The sequence below is a fragment of the Pseudochaenichthys georgianus genome, chromosome 23, assembly GCF_902827115.2.
Source record: "Pseudochaenichthys georgianus chromosome 23, fPseGeo1.2, whole genome shotgun sequence".
In the NCBI taxonomy this organism is placed as follows: domain Eukaryota; kingdom Metazoa; phylum Chordata; class Actinopteri; order Perciformes; family Channichthyidae; genus Pseudochaenichthys; species Pseudochaenichthys georgianus.
This window is the reverse complement of record NC_047525.1, coordinates 16,497,480-16,517,739: the sequence shown is the minus strand read 5'-3', so window position 1 is coordinate 16,517,739 and position 20,260 is coordinate 16,497,480. Positions and strand designations below refer to the sequence as shown.

Genomic DNA, 20,260 nt, shown 5'->3' with positions numbered 1-20,260 from the left:
TTGTAATTTATCCGCAATTTTTTACATTGTGTATTATTTGTGATATATCGCTCTTCTACTGTAGAATATTTATATTTTATCTTTGCTGTTTATTTTTTGATTTTATTTTATTACGCTGATTATGTCTATACTTTATTCCACCTTTTAAATATTTGTATTGAACACACTGCTGCTCCTGTAAAAAAAACAAAAACACACACCCCTATCTATCTATCTATCTCAGTAATGGTTTAACCTTCAAATTATCAATATACAATAACAAGTATTTTTTTAAATACCTTGTCGGAGTCATAATCCTTCAGGTTTTGTTATTTCGCAATATAACGAAAACAGACAGAAATTAGCAGATCTTTTTATTTTATTTCAGAGAATTACAACAGAATCAGAATTTCTCCTATAATCAACAGGGTATTGATGCCTCATGCTTATAGACATACAAAAGCTACCATACACAGTGATAGGCTGATTAACAAGTTATATACATTGCATTGTAATCATTTTAATTTACAGGTATCACCCACTGAGTCAAAATAAAATACCTGGTATATTTTCTTTAGAATAAAGTGCCTACATGTTTTGTGCTGTCTTTCCCACCACCACCACCAACAACAACCATTAGCTAAAATGTCCTCTCAAAGGAAACAAAGATTAGGAATTTCAAGACAATACAACAAAATAGCATTGTGCAACCAAATAATTGGTTAACCAATAACAACTGTCAAGGCTGAATTTATTTTAAGTGTGCATGACAGACAGCTCATTGCTCAAATCGTATCAAAGTGTTTGAACTGTTCATCGACAGCTTGGTTCTAGTCAAATGACAAAAGAAAAAAAAAAACAGTATTTTGTTATAGTCCACATTTTTATAAGCAATCCTCAATTATATTTAAATGAAGTTGTGTTGCTATACCAGATGTACAGAGGTACAGATAAAGAAGAGGAAGTCTCAGATTATTGTTGTTGAAGCTTGTAATGGTGGTTTTCTAGATGATGCAGTCCATGATGTGGATCTGCAGGGAGTCCAGGTCTGGCAGGACCTCATTGCACTTTGGACAGGCGTGTTCGGGAATATTCCCCTGATGATGCCAGTCAGTTCCTGAGAGTCAGAGACACAGATTATAACCTGAACATGCTGAACGCACAATCTCAATTAGGAAACAGAGGAACATGCTTGTATTGTTTCTAATTTGCCAAGTGTCAACTGTCAACAACCTCCAAGTAACAATAAGACAAGAAATAGTTCCTGCTAGCCGTTTCCTTCCTTCAATCTTTATGCTAAACTAGATTATAACCTGAACATGCTAAACACACATAGCTGTAAGCAGCTAGTAAACCTAGCTAAGCTGTCAATTAGAAAACAGAGGAAAACTGTGATGTTCATTTTGTGGAGTTACATGCTTGTATTGTTTCTAATTTGCCAAGTGTCAACTGTCAACAACCTCCAAGTTACATAAGACTGTAGAATATCCAATAAATAGTTCCTGCTAGCTGTTTCCTGCTTCCAGTCGTTATGCTAAGCCAAGTAAACAGTATAAACTAGGGCTGCTCGATTATGGCAAAAATCATCATCTCGATTATTTGGGTCAATAATTGCGATTATTAAATGCAATTATTCATTGACTTTGAAAACATCCATTTATTAGAGAACATTTTTTTAACAGTATATTTTTTACAGTTGATTACCCTGAACTTTAAGTATAATTCAACTGAAAAACCAAAAAATAATAAAAAAATAATCGTTTTATTTTGATTACGTTGTTTTCGTAATCGTTGCAAGCCATAATCGTAATCGCGATTAAAATACGATTAATTGAGCAGCCCTAGTATAAATCCCTACAACTAACTTGGCAAGAGAACAAACATTTACCCAAAATGCTGACATTTATTTTACAAAGTGGAAGTATGCCAGGAAGACAATGCTCAGGAAGTATAAACACAGCTGTACCTCTCCCAACCAGAGAGGCTCCGGCTCCGTGTGGACTTCCTCCCAGTGACACATGTCTCTGCTGCATCTCGGTCAGCGAGCGCCTGTGGACAAACACAAGGCAAATCATTCGAATTATGTATGATGTGAATGATAAAGTGATTAGCCATGGGATTTATGCTTTAAATATCTAATACGCAAATAAATAAACAATATACTTGTTTATTATCATGCAAGATTTCCCACGTGTCCTTGTTGCCCTCATGAGGCAGTTGTTCCCACTCACTGTTTACAGCTAGTGTTAAAATTGTGTTTGATTCCTCACCGGCCCAGCGAGTCCATCTCGTCCTGCAGCTGGATGTTCTGCTTCTTCACATACTCCAGCTGGGCAGCCAGACGCTCCCTCTCCTCGTGGAGTTTCTCCCTCGCTTCCCGCTCTGCGTAGAAGTCCGAGGAGTAGACCTCAGCCTGCACAACAACAGAGCACTTGATGAAACATCACTAAACTGATAGACGACAGACGCTTGGCCTCACAGCAACTCACCTGAGCCTTGAACACGGAAATGGTCCCTAGCTCCTCCTCCTTCTTGAACATTTCCTGCTTCATGTCATCGATGTGGTTCTGTTTAGCAGCCAGGGCCTCTTCGGCGGCAGTCAGACGTTCCTGCAGCTGCTCCGCCACCTCCTTCGCCACCAGCACAGACTGCAACACCACATTTCACACACTTTAAACTGCAATTGGTCTGCTTTGGTTATCTGTTGCTAAAAGGCTCCTTGTTATGCTTCATAAACTGACCTCTCTCTTCTTCTTCTCCTCTTTGAGTTCATCGTAGTCTTCAAACAGCTTGGTGTAGGCATCCTTCAGAAGGGCCATGTTGTTCCTGTAAGGAAAGGAGGAAGGAAAAAGGGAGGAAGGAAAGAAGAAGAAGGAAGGAAGGGAGAGAGGGAAGAAGGGAGGAATGATGGAAGGAAAGAAGGAAGGAAGAAGGAGGGAAGGAAGGAAGGAAGGAAGGAAGGGAGAGAGGGAAGTATGGAACAAGAATGGAAGGAAAGAAGGAAAGAAGGAAGGAAGGAAGGAAGGAAGGAAGGAAGGAAGGAAGGAAGGAAGAAAGAAAGAAAGAAAGGAAGGAAGGAAGGAAGGAGGAGGGGAGGGAGAGAGGGAAGTATGGAACAAGAATGGAAGGAATGAATGAAAGGAAGAAGGAAAGAAGGAAGGAAATAAAGGAAGAATGGAAGGAAGAGAGGAAGGGAAGAGGAAGGAGGGAGAGGGTCAGCGTTACAATCAGTGACATAAACAAATATAAATATATAATGTTATTACTGCATACAAAAAAGTTAGGATAAGTGTTCATGTGTATGCACGTGTGTGTGTGTGAGTAAGTGTGTGTGTGTGTGTGTGTGTGTGTGTGTGTGTCCTCGGACCTCTCCTCTCCAGTCTTCCTCTGCTCCATCAGGTTCTGAGCCTGCATGCTGTCCACCTGCAGCTTCAGCCGCTCATTGACAGAAAGCACTTCCTGTTTGTCGGCCAGCTGAGCCTTCAGAGTGACAACATCCTGTTCCACCTCCCGACATCTGTACGCAAGAGCAGAGATAAGGCACACAACGAACGGGGTTGGAAGTGTCATTGTTGTTCCTTTACTAAATGTATTACACATTAAGACAGTGTGTGTGTGTGTGTGTGTGTGTGTGTGTGTGTGTGTGTGTGTGTGTGTGTGTGTGTGTGTGTGTGTGTGTGTGTGTGTGTGTGTGTGTGTGTGTGTGTGTGTTGGTCTGACCGATCCTGCAGGTTCTTCTTCATGCCTTCTGCTTCATCGAGCTTGGACTGGGCATGCTGCAGTTCTTTGAACAGCGTCATCATCTGAGACTTCATGTTCTCCACCTCAGATGCTGCCTAACACATTTGCACAATGACACACAAACGTTACAATAAGGAGACCTAACCTTGCACACACACATCAGTGGACCTCTACCTCTAAATACCTTTTCTTCTTTCCCAGAATCCTGCTTGGGCTCTGCTTGGGTGGTCTGTGTTGATTCATCCACAATAGACTTCCTCTCCTCCAGCTCCTTTATTCTGTCGGATCATATGTCAGAGGAACATGTCGAGATGTGAGAGTCAGATAGAAAAAAAGAAATATGTCCTTTACTGCAGATTTAGTCAGGTTTACAGGAAAAAGAGCAAGGAACCCCAAAAGGCCTGACTTCCTGTTTCTTGTTAAGCGCTTCAGCTTTCATGATGTACTATAATTAGATTATAACATGGCGTTATAACGTGTTGTGGTGCTGTACCTGGCGGCGGCAGACTGCAGCTGGGTCCTCAGCCCCTCGGCCCGCTGCGTCTCGTCCCTCAGAGACTGCAACAACTGGCTGACGGTGGTCTCCTCGCCCTCCAGCCGGGACCCCGTCATGCTCAGCTCCGAGTGTCTGCTGCGCTCCAAACCACACACACTGTTCATGCCGTCCACACCTCCATCCTGAGAAGAGAAACAGCCAGACATTTGGTTTCCAGCCGTGTGTCATTCCATCGAAATAGTAGATCGAAATCTGATTCTTCGCTATCACATGTTATATTTGCTAACTACTCACGGACACTTTGAAGACCTCGATGAAGGAGTCCTGCGAGTCCTGCTCGGCCTTCAGCTGCAGCTCAGAGTTCATGGCCACCAGGTCGTTCTTCTCTGCCTGCAGGCGAGCAACCTGGGCACGCAGGGCGTCCAGCTCCGCACTGTGATTGGACGACGCAGCCTGGAGACGACATCACAGAGAAAGAACCAATTGAGTTACAATGGTAATTGAGGAACACGTAATAAAATGAATTTGAATAAATTGAAACAGTTAATAATTAACAAATGACCAGTTACACCCTCACCAGCAGACCACCTCCTGCCCCCCCCTCCTCCTGCTCCTGGTTTTGGACTATCAGCGCCTCCATGCGCCCTCGAGCTTCCTCCAGCTTGCACTCCAGGAAGCTCCGTTCCTCCTTCTGCTTCTCCCGCCACGCTGACAGACCCTCAAAACGCTCCTTCATCGTCATGTTGGTCTGCCGCAGGGCCTCTGAGTAAAAGACACACGCAGAGAATTTGAATTATAACCTTTACAATAGCTATTATAACTCTCCTGAAAGCTGCTTAACACTTTAAACTTCCCTGACAGGAACACAACGTCTCCTGCCCTTTGACCCTAGCCACGCCTCATTACAGCATTATAGCAGCAGGCCCTAACACACAGCTGGTCTCACCTTTCAGGTCCCGGTTCTCCTGGATGAGCTTGTTCATCTGCGTCAGGGTTTCCTCCTGTGTGCCGCACTCAGTGTGAGAGCGAGAGATGTCGCCATTCATCACGGGGCCTTCAGACGCCATGATGCTGAGAGCAAAGGGATTCAAGAAGAAACGAGAGTTTGAAAATTGATATAATATTGCTAAAGAAGACACAGTATCTATCAGAGGAAATAGTACAGGTGAACTTTATTTAAACCTTCATACGTCTTATATCTAATAAACAACAATTCAATGTAATGAAGACCCTCTCACATTCTCGCTTGTCAATCACTCATCATGCTTTGTGTTGTAAAGTAAATTCTAAATACTGTAATTAAAGCTGTAGCAGATTTTCTGTTTGGAATATTGGAAATATCTGTATGGAGAAAAGGATTTATGTCCCACCACACCATTTACAAGGTGAAGAAATGAACGTTGTGACATCAGCAGAAAAGCAGCATACATGATCCAATCAGGAAAACATGTGACATCCACTTGATGACTAACAATAATAAAGCTGTATGTTAAACACCCTGTGGTGTACTGCCTTTTTCAACTCACGCGATGACCAATACTTAATAATACCAATAATAATACTAATAACAATAAATCATTGCAATCATAATAATAACAATACAGGAAATATCATGGCTCAACTTAAGGTACACTACAGTGGACACAGTGGGAAATATGCTACTTTAAAACTGCCACTGAATACTACACACGTTCCAGATGTAGAAATGGGTATATGTGTTTATAAATAGACGGACAGTGTTACTTTCGCTTTCTTCAGGTGGGCCTGTCCGATGGCAACACTGACAAGTTACAGTAAATTACACAACACGGATGTACTTTAAAGTGCGTCACAGCAACGAAAGACAGGAAGAAGAGTTAGTCTCACCTGCTGAGGACCTGGAACTGCTGTCAGTCTGATGGTCAGAGTTTCACAGCAACAACAACAACAGGACAGCCGGACAGTCTGTCAACCTTCAGGTGCTGCTGCTTGTGGATCAACGTCGAGAAACAGAGCACTTCCGGTGAGGGCTTTCAAAAATAAAAGCAGGTTATATGGTCAACCACTTTCAGAGGTAGACGAATTATTCAACCCTTTTAGACGAGAAAAACGTTGGCTAGTAATACCACAGTGATCAAGTACACACAAACTCTGGTGCAAGAAAAATACAAATGTTTGCTTAAGTACATTTACAAAACTATTAGCATCAACATACATTTTCAAACTTTATATATAAGTAACACATTGGTTTGTATCCAATGATATCAAAGAACACTTTCTTTTAGCCTAACAATTCTATATTTGGGAAATAACTTTATGCTGTTGTAGTCAATCCAATTATTCAATTATATTCTAATTATTGTATCGAATGTTATTGTTAATCTAGGTTTTGTAATGTAAGGGAAATGTATTAAACATGGTATTAAAGCAGCTCAAATGTATGCTCTTATTGTGAAAGCTAATGTATCTTACTTCCTGTCCATATTAAACTAACGAAGGTCCTTCCTTGCAGTGACGTCGCTCATCAGTTGCACGTGAGGGCGGGAAATTCCCCCCGGAGTCACCCTGTAAACAAACTGAAAACATGAGACTTACATAATAATTTTAATATATGATTTGAAAAAACAAATGAAGTAACTGTAAAATATAAATGAATTGCAAAAAGCTCATGAACATAGCTAAAACAATGCACGTATTCACTTTATATGTATGTAATAAATGCATGTTGTTCATGTCAGTGTCCAGTAGATGGCAGTGTTATATAAGCTTAAATTCAAAGCTGCAAAGATTCACTCTGATGTAGTTGGCTGTAGTTAAAGCAAAGTGCCACCCGGGTGTCACGTCGACGTTACACATGCACATGAGTGTCAACCATTAGTATCTTTGAAAATATATTTTAACAGTAGCTTGTGTCTCATAACTCTTTAAAATTATTGATAAAGGGTTACAGACTGACTGAGAGGAGGTGCTGACAGAGGAGGTGCAGAATAATAGAGATGGTGCAGAGTGACAGAAGAGGACGAGCAGACTGTCAGAGGAGGTGCATACAGAGGAGGAGCATACATCGGTAACACAGGAGAAGGTTGGAGTGCAATACGTTTCTGCAAACTGATCTGACCCCTTTAAGGACTCTGGGATAGAGGAGATCTGAGTCTGCAGGTGGCGTTAATGGACCAAATCACTGTGATCGAATTTGTTGTTGTTTAATTACTTTGTGATTAGTGCTTTTGGATCCATTAAACCATTACATGTCTGGTTCCATTTTTGAACTCAACTTCTGTAACTTGGTTGCTTGGATGGACTGCCCAGCATGAAGTAGATTACATTTTCTTTCTCAATTGATGCATCACCACCGGGTTTAGACCAGACCTGTAACCATTCTGGAGCTCTTCAGAATGTTTCCCATGTCTCTCCTGCTCGCAGCGCTTGGCGTTTTTGCGCATCTGGAAACTTTTACGCACGGCTGCCAGCTCCCCTCCGAGTGGCGGCCGCTGAGCGAGGGCTGCCGGGCGGAGCTGGCGGAGATCATCGTGTACGCCCGGGTCCTGGCGATCCACCGGGAGCCCCTGGGCGGCGGGGCGGGCAGCCTGTACAACTCGCTGCCCTTCGGCTTTCGGGATGGGTACGAGGGCGCGGAGGAAGGGCTGCTGTACTCCGCGGAGGTGGAGATGCTGTGCGATCAGGCCTGGGGCAGCATGCTGGAGGTGCCCTCTGGATCCAGGCTCAACCTTACCGGACTGGGATATTTGTTGTGCCAGTCCCACACCGTGATGGAGAACAACTCCTACTTTTTCTTCCTCAGGTGAGCTGCAAGGCCTGCCTGGACACATGTATCTAAGTCAAACTGACATGGGGCTTAAACACCAATTCAAACTGTACCTACAACAGTTTAGAGTACGTTTTATTGTTGCAATTGAAGTTAAACAGCATCCTATTTGCACTTTGCAAAACAAGTTTGAACATGCACAACATAGTTATGCTCTTTGTTACAGTGTATTTCCATTAAGTGAGACTTTAAATATATTTATTATCACTATCATCTATCTGACTGCTCTTGCTACTTATGTCGCAGAAGAACATTTACAGGCAATGCTAATGTTTTGCTCATTAAATATCTTTAGATAGCATTTCTTGCTTTTGAACTGCGTCAGCCATTAAAACAGCTCCTTCTGTACATCCCAGTACTATCTTCTCAGTGTTCCTGTTTATCTCCTCTGCAGGATGGATGAGAACTACAACATCCTCCCCCATGGTGTCAACTTCCAGGACGCCATCTTCCCAGACACATCCGACAACAGACGCATGTTCTCCAGCCTCTTCCAGTTTTCCAACTGCACCCAGGGGAGCCAGCCTTTCCACACCTTCAGCCCTGAGTGGGAAAACCAGGAGGACAGCAGGGTAGGACACCACATTATGGTCTGCACGGTTACCATGCTACCAAGAGTTGTAACCCTCAGAACTTCCATGCAGCATGATGAGTTTAAAAAAAAAATATATCTTCTTCCGTCAGGTCAGCTTTTCTGTTGTTTACAGAGGAAGTAAACAAACCTAACACCTTCTCTTTACCACTGATATAACAGATTGACAGTCAAAAAAACACACATACCTTTTTCAAAACAATAGAGTGGCGAAGTCACGCCCATCTACTTCCGCCCCATGCAGGGTCGGCTCTAGAACAAATCAAATGGGGGGGCAATCATTTACCAAGGGGCGGGGGCACACACTGCCGTCAACAACCAACACACAAACACCAACGCAACTTCTAAAAACATGCTGTAAAGTCTGTTGTCTTTCACACACATTGCAGGGGTGTAGTGCTATTTTATAGCGCACCTATGACCTGTGCAGACATGCACGGTTGTGGCAGGACCACCAAAACAGAAACATATGGACATAGGCCACCATATAAAAGTGTGCAAATGTATTTAGTATCCTATCCATGTGAACATGTTTTAGGTGGGGGGTGGACCTAACCTCCTCTAGGAGGGTCTGGGGGCATGCTCCCCCCGGGAAGATGTTTTTTAAAATATTGAAGTTAAATGCATCAATCTGATGCACTTTGAGAGCAAAATGAAGAGATCTATGGATACATCTCTCAACATCCATATGAAACATAACTGTAAATAGATTTACTTTTTCTTTATGGATATTTTACTAATCACTCCCCTTTTAAACTGTATTCTTGTGTTACTGTCCTATAGTATTTCATACCCGTTTTTCATTTATTCTCTTATTCTTTAATAACTATAATGATCATATAAAGGTAGCCTATTCCTCGCAAATACTAAAAATGGTCACCAAACCGTTTGAGACCCACTGAGATAACCTACACTAAAGTGAACTATCTAAACACTGAGAGAGTCCTTACCTCACTGAGCTGAGGTTATACGATCCTCTCAGTCTGACAGGAGAGGACTCTCCTCCACCTTGGTGTAGAAACAGCTCTTTATATCCGTTAGCATAGCTAGCTAACCAGATGCTAACAACAACATTCCACGTTACCGCTCGCACACTGACAAAATGCGCTTGTGCCACACACACAGAGCCGAGCTTGAATGAAACACAGAGACCCATGTAGGCTACTTGTACTGTACTGTATATCATATTATTTTCGATGGCTTTACTGTATAATCAGTATAACAGATGGACAGATCGGCACTGGGCTCTCATCTAAACACACAGCCACGTAATGATAACAAAACAAAGGTCGGGGGTCATTGGTCATGCAACACACCAATCAGAGAGCAGCAGTGAGCACACCTCAGGCTGTGTTTCATATTTGTGTTCTTTATTTCTGATGTATTTCACACAAAAAACTTTTAGTGGAAACGTTTTAACTTATATGATTAAAATAAAAAACAGCAAAGTGGCAAGGCTTGCCCACCCTGCATTGGGGGGGCACAGTGACTCATTTGAGGGGTCATGGCCCGCGAATGACCCCCCATGACGCCGACCCTGGCCCCATGGGACCTTATTTCTGAAAAATTATGTATTGAAGTCAATGGAGAGAGAAAGATTATCTTTCGATCCAGTTTGAATTGTGCCACGAATTACACATGATGTTTGTCAATCTTAAAAAATAATTTCCATGTCAAAAAAGTCGCAGTTTGTCTTAAAACTGTTGAAATATAAGACTATGAAAAATACGCAACTAGAAAGACTATAAATCCCAGAGACGCGTAAGTGAATTCAGCTAGCTGACATTAACGTTACACATTACACTCATGTTACTCACCGAAACCTTGTAAAGCTGGTCCCGCATGCTGGAACCGACTAACTCCCCTTTTGTGTATGTACAGTTCTCAACACGGCCAGACTTGTAGTGATTTTCACCTCTTTTAATACTTTTCGCTTCATTCTGAAAGAAAGAGGTGAAATGCGCTAATGTGACGGCCATCTTGGTGTTGGTGACGTGTGCAAGACCAGAGTTGTAGTTAATTGACCGCTTCACACAAAAAAATGTGTTAGGCCTACTTCACAGTTTTACGGCACATTTTTATTTTTTTGACTTGCAAAATTATCTTTTAAATTGACAAACATCATATGTGTAATTCGTTGCACAATTCAAACGGGATCAACAGATAATCTTTCTCTCTCCATTAACTTCAATACATACTTTTTCTGAAATAAGGTCCCATGGAGGTCCCCCGGAAGGGGAGGGACTTCGCCACTCTATAGAGATAGAGGATTACTTTGGTAGTGAAAAGTTGATACAAAATGTAACCCACTGGATAAACAAAGGTTACAAGGTTCTTGTATTTTGTTTGGTAATACTTATTTAATTAGTTATTTTATAGTATATTTTAGTTTAATGGTCAACTTTTAAGAACAAAGCTCATTGGTTCATCATAACGCAATCATGATTGCAGTTGGACTAACATCCGCCAAGTCCTGCCTCCTCACTCAGGTTAGTGAGGGCGCGTTGAAGACGTGTGTGAGGGAGCAGCGTCACGCTGGAAGAACGGAGACACTGGCCGTTTCTCAATCTCGAGGATACTGGCTTCCAAGCCAATATTTCAAGGATGCTACGTCATCGAGTGCCGCCGAAGTACTGTTCCAATGTCTAGCATACTTGGAATTCCACCGAGGCCGCGTCCTTGGCTTTGGGGAAATTTCGAGGCTGCACATGGGTAGTCTTCGCGTCCTTAAAATCCCAACAATGCTTTACGCACGGACCAATTTCACAAAATCTATGGCGTAAAATGTAAGGCGGGGCCTCTCATATGACGCACACCTGCACACTAGCTAGCCTGTTCCACTCTTCGTTTTCATAATGCCAGGAAGGATTCTTGCCTAGCTTCTGAAGGAAGTAACTCGGAAGACATGTGCTACCAAGCAAGCGTACTCGCGATTGAGAAACACCCTGAGCACCAATGAGCGCTCAGCTCGAGATACCAGTGAGTCGTTTCCCATCAAGCATTTCGCTTCCGCAGCCCGTGGAGAGAAAATGCGCCGCGCGCTCGCTGCACCTCGCTCTCAAGTCTGCGGGCGTCTTTGTCCCGCGAGATTTCAACGTCTCATGTAGGCGAGCCTCCAGAGCAAGTCGGACAAAATGACTAACCATCATGCAACGCACTAGCAAGACGGCGATCGCAATTGCGCAGGTCTGCGTCGTTCTCGCTCGTCTCAAACAAGCCTACTTGTGATCATTATCTGCACAAAACAGTGCAAATTGAGAGTTTTACCGGGGCGGCGGTGGACCAATCTCTGGGGCTGTCGTTGGAGGTTGGAGCTGCGTTGGAAAGCGGGAGTTTTGATTGTTATTTTATTTTCCTTGGTGAGTGAAGCAACACGCTACATGCTACATGCTAGTTTCTGCCTGCATGCTGCGGCCATCGTGGTGTGTTAGCCACCTAGCTCTTTTGAGAGTTCAGTTACATTTAGCAAATATGAGTTATGGTTGATAGAGTTACAGTAGTAGCTAGGGATGCTCCGATCGCCAATTTCGGGGCCGATCACCGATCGCTGGAATCAGTATCGGCCGATACCGATCGCCGATCCGATCGAGTGGGCGGGGCCTAAATGGAAGATTTAAACATCACGTTAAATCTTCCATTTAAAGTGATGTTTAAACTCAGTTAATGGGGCTCATTCACTGGAGCTTCCACAAACAACAATCAACTTAATTATTATATTCAAATTATGTACATTATTCAAGTTTACATTCACTTTGGATAATAACACGGGAGAAATGAGCGGAAGCGCTCTCTTTTCCTCTCTCCCTCTCTCTCTCTCCCCCCTCTCTCCCCCTCTCTCTCTCTCTTGACAGCCTGTCAGTATCTCATGCAGCTCACTGATCCAGTAATGAGTGACCCGACAGTGAAGAATAAATATATTTATAATGACTAGTTTAGCTTGTTCCAGAGGTAGATAAAATAGCTAAGTGTGTTACTCTTGTGTGTTTCGCTCCGCTTACCGGTCCGGCGGGCGGAGCTGCAGGATTTCTGCTTCACACACACGTTGCATACCGCTATTTTACTGTCTTTTTCGGACACCTCAAAATAATTCCAGACCGGTGAAGCCATTTTGGCGAGCTTGTTTTGCCACACACAGAGAAAAGTGTCATGTATTTTACGTCTTGCGATCGGCTCTCGCGATCGGCATGTTTAGAGAGCACCGATCGATCGGTAGAGAGTGAGTATCGGCCGATCTCGATCGGTGACCGATCGATCGGAGCATCCCTAGTAGTAGCTATATATTGTGTATTACTATACAGTGCTAACAAGCACTAGACATTTATTTCATTTACTACAATGTTTTGAGCATTAATGTTTAAACTGTAAATGCTTATCTTGATCTACATTTCATGATTTCATGGTTATTGAAGTCAGTGTGTTTGTAGTAGTGCATTTAGACTGAATCTTTTATTTACAATGCAACAGTTTTCCATATTATGGTATCTAAATGTGTGTATATTTGCATTGATAATTTAGCACTGCACAGTTATGATATTTGATGCACATGTGTTGAAGATACATTTGCAATGTGTTAAGCCGTGTTATATTACACAGGCTGTGTTTTTATGATACCCTTGGATAAGAAGATTCTGGATTGTGGACTGTGGATTTTCTCCCTGACAATTGGCGAGCTACCAATGATAACCTGAACACCTCATCTTTCCGCTACCAGTGGTAGGATTTTGAGAGGACCTTACAGGAACTGAACAAAGAACTATTTTCTTTTGGGGGTTTATTTTACTTTTATTTGGGGTGCACCCAAGTGTCAAGCGCTTTAAAAACAATTGGAATTATTTAGAAGAATGTTGTTTATTCCTGTGCCAATATTTATATTTTTTTCTTCATAAAATCTCAGTATTCACTTCATTCACTCTGGTGTTCGACTTCATTTATTACCCATCCTCTAAGAACCTGGAATACTGGTCCAGTTTTCACACACCTGACAGACTGGTTACAAAAAGATTCTAGGCATGGGATTGGTCACATGCTATAAACCAGGGCATCTCAAACTCCGGACCAAGGGCCGGATCCGGACTGAACTGCAAATCAATCCGGACCGAACCCTGTGTCCCATTATAAAAATAAATAATAATTAAAAAAATGTAAATTAAAGTGGACCTATTATGCTATATTGGAAAAATATATTGTAGGGCCATACCTATACATGTCAGTGAAGCTTTTTGCTTAAAATACCAAACAGTTCACCCATTGTAGCCATGCCTCATACTGCTCATACCCCTCTTTTGCAGCCCTGTTAGAGAAACGCGGATTTTGGGTCCTTAGCTTTAAAAAAAAAAAAGAGGAGGCAGAGCTAATGCCTGATCAGAATTATACCGGAGATAAAGTAAAATTCTGCTGTGATAAAATGCCATCCTGTTTTAAACCACATCAAAGATTATTTCTGAAACAGTATGGAGCTCAAATGCTTTTTCTCTTGGGGGTTTATCACAAGGTGAGTTCCTTTTTCTATTCCCTGCTTTTTATATGTGCTCTACAGTTAGCTCTGAGTGTTAGAGAAGCTTGCTAATGTAAGCAAAGACAAGATTACGTCCAAAACACGTCAGGCATTGTTTCTGATAGCAATTTTCTGTGGGTTCGCTGCCGATTAACAAAAAAGTTTGAGTACCCCTGCTATAAACAGTTGAATATTAAAGCAGTTGCTGATTGCTCGAGGTCCAGGTCCGGCTCCTCATGCACACAGGATACTGGCCTATCCAAAGGTCAAATGGCACAGATCCTCATCTTGGACAGGCAGCAGTTTGAAAGTGTGTCCGTCTGCAGCCTGTGTTTCTAACAGCATGAAGCAATAGCCGCTGACCTGGGATCAGAGATAAGCCGAACCCTGTCAACAGATTTGCTATCGCTCCTCTGAGGGAGTTGTGCGGGTCACACTTCAGACAAGACAGGACACGGCCGCTGCACAAGTTTTTGGCCTCAATTAGGAAGGATACCAGGGCAGCTGTTGAGCTTTTCCTTCTGTTGCACTATCATTACAGCAACTTCAAAATCACCGGGTTTGTGTGAGAGTTGTAGACTTTTACTAGGTTAAGTAAAGACACAATATTAGGGTCTGCAACATGACAGATACTTGAGTGCTGTCAATTTTGACTTCATTTAGAGCTGACTTCTAGATCACTCAAAGTCTTTGCTAAGAAGTGTCAAGATCCACTGGTACAATCCTGGAAGAATAACAAATACATAGGCCTATAGTGACAGGCAAGCCTTGACTTTGAGGAGGACGGGTTAATGCTTCCCAAATGAATTTATGGCATTTTGTATATATTGTCAAGTCAAAAGTTCAGACCTTGAGGAGCGGTGCAGTGGTTGGCGTCTTCCTCTAGCATCCTTTACTGCTATGCCCCGCAGGCTGTAAGGAATATAGTAAAGATGAGTAAAGCAGAAACCGCTCGCTCATTTGGAGGACGAGCACTCGCATGTAGACCTCCGGGCATGGCGGGACAAAACAGGTGTTTTGTACCAGGAATGTGTGGAAGATGATGAGATGGATGGACTTCCTGGCACTATCTCCATGTTTCCTTTGCCTTTTTTTATCGGATTAAAGGCATTAGACTTTTGTTTTGCTGGTCTCTAATTAAAATGTAACATCACTATCTTAATAAAAAATCTTCAGAGATGTCTCTGAGCTGAGGTTTCCAAACATGGTTCAGCTGGAGTTTAAAGATCAAGCATCCCATAAAGTTGTGTGCTTCTGGTTTTAGCCTCGTGGGCAGTGGCGGCTCCAGGGTATGGCTGGTGTAGGCTACAGCCATACCAAGAAATGGCTTAGCCCCACCTTAACCCCACCATGACAAATTATGTTAAATTAAGCAAAAAAAGTCCCCAACTTGCGCCGAGTACATTGCACAGACAGCAGTTAGTAAGATTGATTTCAGTAGCCGCTGAGCTGGAAATGCCGAAGACTAGAAACGGTTTTGAAAACTTTTGTCACGTAGTGATCGTCTTCTCAATAAAACATCTTTGATAATGTCTTCTGGCCAATCACGATAACGGCATGGTCTTCTTGCAGGAAGTCCCGACGGAGAATAATTTTGCGGTAGAACTTCTCTTTATATATCCATGGATACAACGTAATGAAATAAGACCCCATGATCTGATGATTGATAGGTGCGTGGGCTGTCTTTCATTTTGACACACAGAACAATGGGGCGGGCTATCCACCCTTATCCACAATGTAAAGTAATTCACACAGCCTCTTCTCTCTGTGAGGAGCAGCAGGTTCAGCTTTCAGAACAAAGTAACAAAACACAAAAATTGCATAATTTTTTTTAAATATGTCGTGTAGTAATAGATGTATTTATTTTTCTTCTCAAGAGAGCACCAGAATGTGTATTTTATGTTAGTATTTCAAAAAATACAGGAGAATCCCCCCAGATCCCCCTGTATGGGCTCAGAACAGTCTCATAATACATACATGCACACAGAAGGATTCACACTTGTATGTCATGATCCGCAAAAGGATTCAAACTTGTATTTCCGGATCCACACGTGTTTTTCAATTCACACACAAATGTGTTCCGTTTCATATACATGTAAATAAAATCCAAATACAGAAAAAAGTTTTACATGTGTATTTTTGATCCACACTATTTGTTTTCCGTTTAAAACCTCTGAACTTGCAAACACAAACAGCTTTCTGTGCACGGATCGCTGTGCATTCGTGTGTGGGTTTTTGAGACTCCCCTGACGGTCAGCCGATTCGTACTTGTAATTTTTTCTATCTATAGCCAATCAGATGTCTCCTTCATTCTAAGCCAATCACATGAGCGCGCCCCCAAGAGGGTAGATTGCTTGCGTTCATGACGTGGCGCTTCATGTACGCATTTTGCGCACACACGAATGCACAGCGATCCATGCACAAAAAGCTGTTTGTGTTTGCAGGTGCAGCGGTTTTAAACAAATATGTGAGGATCAAAAATACATGTGTGAAACTTTTTTCTGTATTTGGATTTTATTTAAATGCATATGAAACGGAACACATTTGTGTGTGCATTGAAAAACACAAGTGTGGATCCGGAAATACAAGTGTGAATCCTTTTGCGGATCATGAAATACAAGTGTGAATCATTCTGTGTGCATGTGTGTATTATGAGACTGTTCTGAGCCCATACCCCTGCAGGGGTTGGGTTTTCAGCATGTCAACTCTTTCACCTGTGGAGAAATTGCAGGATTGGCTCCAGGTCGCCCTTTTTATTTACTACAAGACAAATGTGCCTTTTTATTTCATACAGTTCAATTTGGATTGAGACAGGGAAATAATCTAAACCTCACTCATGGCGTTTCACTGTCAAGGGGGGGCGATAAAGCGTGTATGTAATTGCATTGCAAATACTGACTTGAGCCCCACCACTGTATGGGTTAGCCCTACCATAGATTACCCAACAAACATACTCTGGAGCCGCCACTGCTCGTGGGAAACAGACACCCCTCCAAAAGGAAAAACTAGAGACTTCCTCCACTTCTCTGCCAGAACCTCTAATTAGCTTCTGTCAAAGCCTCCTCTTATCAGCAGGGCAGCTTTGACCATGATGCTGTTGTAGGCCAACTGTTTATTACAGATTTTTATTTTTTATTTCAGAGATTGTCTTTTTTCTGATTATCTGTTGCACTTAGGTTACAGCAAGATAGAGGCAAATTCTCCAAATACTTCTTCATCAGCACAATTCCAATGTACATGCATTATAATGATTAGATTGCAAGGGTTACTCCAGTCATGTTAACACTTTTAACAAGTTTTCTGACTCATTAACCTTTTATGCAACATGGTCTGCCTCTTCAGGAATTATAGCTTCCACTTTTTCCGTCACACACACTCAAACACACATGCACAAAAAGAGAGAAACCCTGGCTTGTCTATTTGACGTCAATGGTGAGGCTTTAAATACATGAATGTGTTTGTGTATGTGTGTGGAATGGAGTGTGTGCAGGGTTGTTTTGTGTCTTTTTATAAAGTTGGAAAGAGGAATCAAAAGTCTGCAAAAAAAAGGGGCATTGATCTCCTGGCACAGTTAGGGGTCCGTCTAATTATGACGTATCTGCAGACAACTTTCTCATATGAGAGCAGTGAGACTCAACGAAAGACAGTTAAACCAAAACCATTAGCTGAAAAAAGCGAAAACATGCAGCTCTACAGAATATTGTCTCTATAAACAACATTAAGGTTATGTGCAGTGCAGCTTTATATGCATTTCAATTAATTTAGAAAATATGAGACCATCCCTACTCCTTAATTATTAAGTAAAGTGTTTGAAACCAAAGACACTCTGTTCCTGTGTTAACATATTCGTATACTTGAATATGAGGACATTTTTTACATGCATATGGCTTTACGTGTCTTTTAAATTATGTTTATACAGATGTTGCTTAACAGCAGGCAGGTACTACCCGGATGTTTTGACAGGTGCTGGTAGTGTGTGTGTGTGTGTGTGTGTGTGTGTGTGTGTGTGTGTGTGTGTGTGTGTGTGTGTGTGTGTGTGTGTGTGTGTGTGTGTGTGTGTGTGTGTGTGTGTGTGTGTGTGTGTGTGTGTGTGTGTGTGTGTGTGTGTGTGTGTGTGTGTGTGTGTGTGTGTGGGCCGCCCCACTGAGAGTCTTCCTTTGAGCGTGAGGCAGTGTTGGAACTGTTTAAAAAAACGTACTGATTTTATTTAATCTGGATTTGACTTTTGTTTGGATAGATGGGGGGAAAGGGACTTCCCTTAAAGGCTCAGTTGTTGTTTTCAAGGTTTTCAGATAACCATCTCTCTCATGTCTATGCTTCCACATGTGGTCATTGTATTTAGAACATTAAAACTACATTGGAAAAAATAAACATGAATCCTTTGTTGCATGTTAGAATAACAGCATTCACCTTACTCCACAGAACTCACTGTATAACCTGTTATAAAACTTTCCTTAGCAACACTATCTCCAATGAAAATGTTACTTTTAATGTAGCTGGCCCTTTAATAAAATGTATAGTATTTTCAGAGAAATAAAAACAGTTTTTGCATTTCATTTTTCATAGCATGCTCAATCTTCGGGCTGTGGACTGTATATCTTAGCAGAACACCGCCCTTGATTATACATCATTTATATTTTCCTATGTTTGTATGATACTTTGAGCGCAGTAGAATGTGAAGACATATGCTTTCCCTTGTTAACCCTTCTGCCTGAGGTCAGTTTTGGTCTACCAATGACATGAAAGTGCGTGACCCTCAATGAGGGTATGTAAATATGAGGGTCCCTCATATTTTCTGGAGAAGGGGGTGAAACATTAATATGACACAGACACCACTGGTCGGTAGTGAGCTTGTGTGGATAATGACGAAGGTCAGGACCTCCACTAGTTCATCATCCTCCTTCCATCCAAGTGTGTGAGGCTGCAGAGGAGAAAAACAGAGCTGTGGACATCAAAGGGTGACATATTTTCTCAAGCAACTGGTTCTTTACAACAGTTTGGTTTGCCTGTAAAGATAACAACCCTTCTGATGTTAACGTCTTTTCTGTTTTCTCCAGCTGCTGTGCTCCTCAGTGCAGGCCGCACTCTTCGAGGAGGAGGAGCGAGGCCGCAAGATGCAGGAGCGCCTGGAAGTGGCAGAGAGGAGGAACCGGCAGCTGAAGGTGCGCGTTCGGAAGGTGAAGCGCTCCCTGAGGAACGCCCGCAAGGCGACACGCAAGGCCGAGCAGGAGGCAAAGGAGCTGAAGGAGAGGATGAAGGGTGCGGAGTGGAGGGTGGGGCATCACCTCAACTCCATCACACCGGAGGAGCCTAGACCTGGGCGATATGCAAGCACGACGATACGTAAGAGAATGAAACTTTAGTTGTTTTAACCTGACTCTTACTGCCAGCCACCTGGATTGAAAAATGTCCGTAGAGGACCAGAGACTGCTGGGCGGTCTCTGTGTGAGAGACAAAGAAATAGAAACTGTCACAAAGAAAGTAATGTACGTAGATTTTTTGTAAAGAAACGTTTTCTTATCTCTATTGGTTCCCTTGTTGCTATTATACAAAAGTGATGTTCATTCCTGGCTATCACATGTTTCCCTGGAAGAGAATAATTCGTTTTTTCCGTGATTACTCTTGCAGGTGGAGCATTACTGATGCTCTGCTGGATTGTACAATTGGACACACTAGCCGCTCTGTGCTTTCTCAGGCCGAGATCACAAACACAAAATAAAGCTGAGCAGCCTGGTCTCCGAAAAGAGACAGTGTTGAGCTTTGATAGTTACAGTGATACCCAAGTGATATCTTTGGGGTTATCTTGGTCTGGATTTGGAAATACTTAATAGCATGAAATGTTACACATTGATGCAGCTTTTTGAAACATATCTAAGACAATTTGCAACACCTGGTGAACCAATGTTAAGCAACATTACTTTTGAATGATTAATCAACTTTCCCTGACCTTCTGTGAGCAGAAATGTATGAAATTAGGAACATTCATTTATTATTATTAGTTTTTTTTCAAGTTTGAAACATGAGCTTGTATATGGATATTTTTGTATGTATGTTTTTTGGATAAATATTGAACTTGAATGAACATCTGTGACAATGTTTAACAAAGACCATTAACATCTGGGTCATTGGGGTACAAAAAATAACAAATAGCCA

General features: G+C 42.2%; 2 protein-coding genes and 1 long non-coding RNA gene across 3 annotated transcripts; 1 reads left to right on the top strand and 2 right to left on the bottom strand.

Moving 5' to 3' along the window:
* Positions 1–340: 340 nt before the first annotated feature.
* On the bottom strand, positions 341–6,212 carry optn (optineurin). The gene is made up of 13 exons (XM_034074844.2): positions 6,083–6,212; positions 5,163–5,287; positions 4,794–4,978; positions 4,511–4,669; positions 4,214–4,398; positions 3,905–3,998; positions 3,700–3,815; positions 3,347–3,496; positions 2,721–2,805; positions 2,469–2,627; positions 2,250–2,392; positions 1,946–2,028; positions 341–1,096 (listed from the first exon to the last, which is right to left on the bottom strand). The coding sequence occupies exons 2-13, from the start codon at positions 5,281–5,283 to the stop codon at positions 984–986; spliced, it is 1,593 nt and encodes a 530-aa protein (XP_033930735.1). The 5' UTR covers positions 5,284–5,287; positions 6,083–6,212; the 3' UTR covers positions 341–983.
* Positions 6,213–7,167: 955 nt separating this feature from the next.
* Positions 7,168–20,185, top strand: ccdc3a (coiled-coil domain containing 3a). The gene is made up of 3 exons (XM_071201757.1): positions 7,168–7,997; positions 8,416–8,593; positions 19,165–20,185. The coding sequence occupies exons 1-3, from the start codon at positions 7,591–7,593 to the stop codon at positions 19,468–19,470; spliced, it is 891 nt and encodes a 296-aa protein (XP_071057858.1). The 5' UTR covers positions 7,168–7,590; the 3' UTR covers positions 19,471–20,185.
* LOC139432940 (uncharacterized) lies at positions 8,496–9,722 on the bottom strand. The gene is made up of 3 exons (XR_011642511.1): positions 9,564–9,722; positions 8,802–8,865; positions 8,496–8,564 (listed from the first exon to the last, which is right to left on the bottom strand). It is a non-coding gene; the product is annotated as an uncharacterized lncRNA (long non-coding RNA).
* Positions 20,186–20,260: the final 75 nt, after the last annotated feature.

Bases quoted from the DNA above. Each gene is read 5' to 3' on its own strand.
- optn (XM_034074844.2), bottom strand. From the start codon at position 5,283: ATGGCGTCTGAAGGCCCCGTGATGAATGGCGACATCTCTCGCTCTCAC. The intron at 2,393-2,468 runs GTGAGTTGCTGT...GTTGTTGTGCAG, and splicing joins TTTCCGTGTTCAAGGCTCAG to GCTGAGGTCTACTCCTCGGA. The intron at 2,029-2,249 runs GTGAGGAATCAA...GTTTGTCCACAG, and splicing joins GAGATGGACTCGCTGGGCCG to GCGCTCGCTGACCGAGATGC.
- ccdc3a (XM_071201757.1), top strand. From the start codon at position 7,591: ATGTTTCCCATGTCTCTCCTGCTCGCAGCGCTTGGCGTTTTTGCGCAT. The intron at 7,998-8,415 runs GTGAGCTGCAAG...TCTCCTCTGCAG, and splicing joins TCCTACTTTTTCTTCCTCAG to GATGGATGAGAACTACAACA. The intron at 8,594-19,164 runs GTAGGACACCAC...TGTTTTCTCCAG, and splicing joins AAAACCAGGAGGACAGCAGG to CTGCTGTGCTCCTCAGTGCA.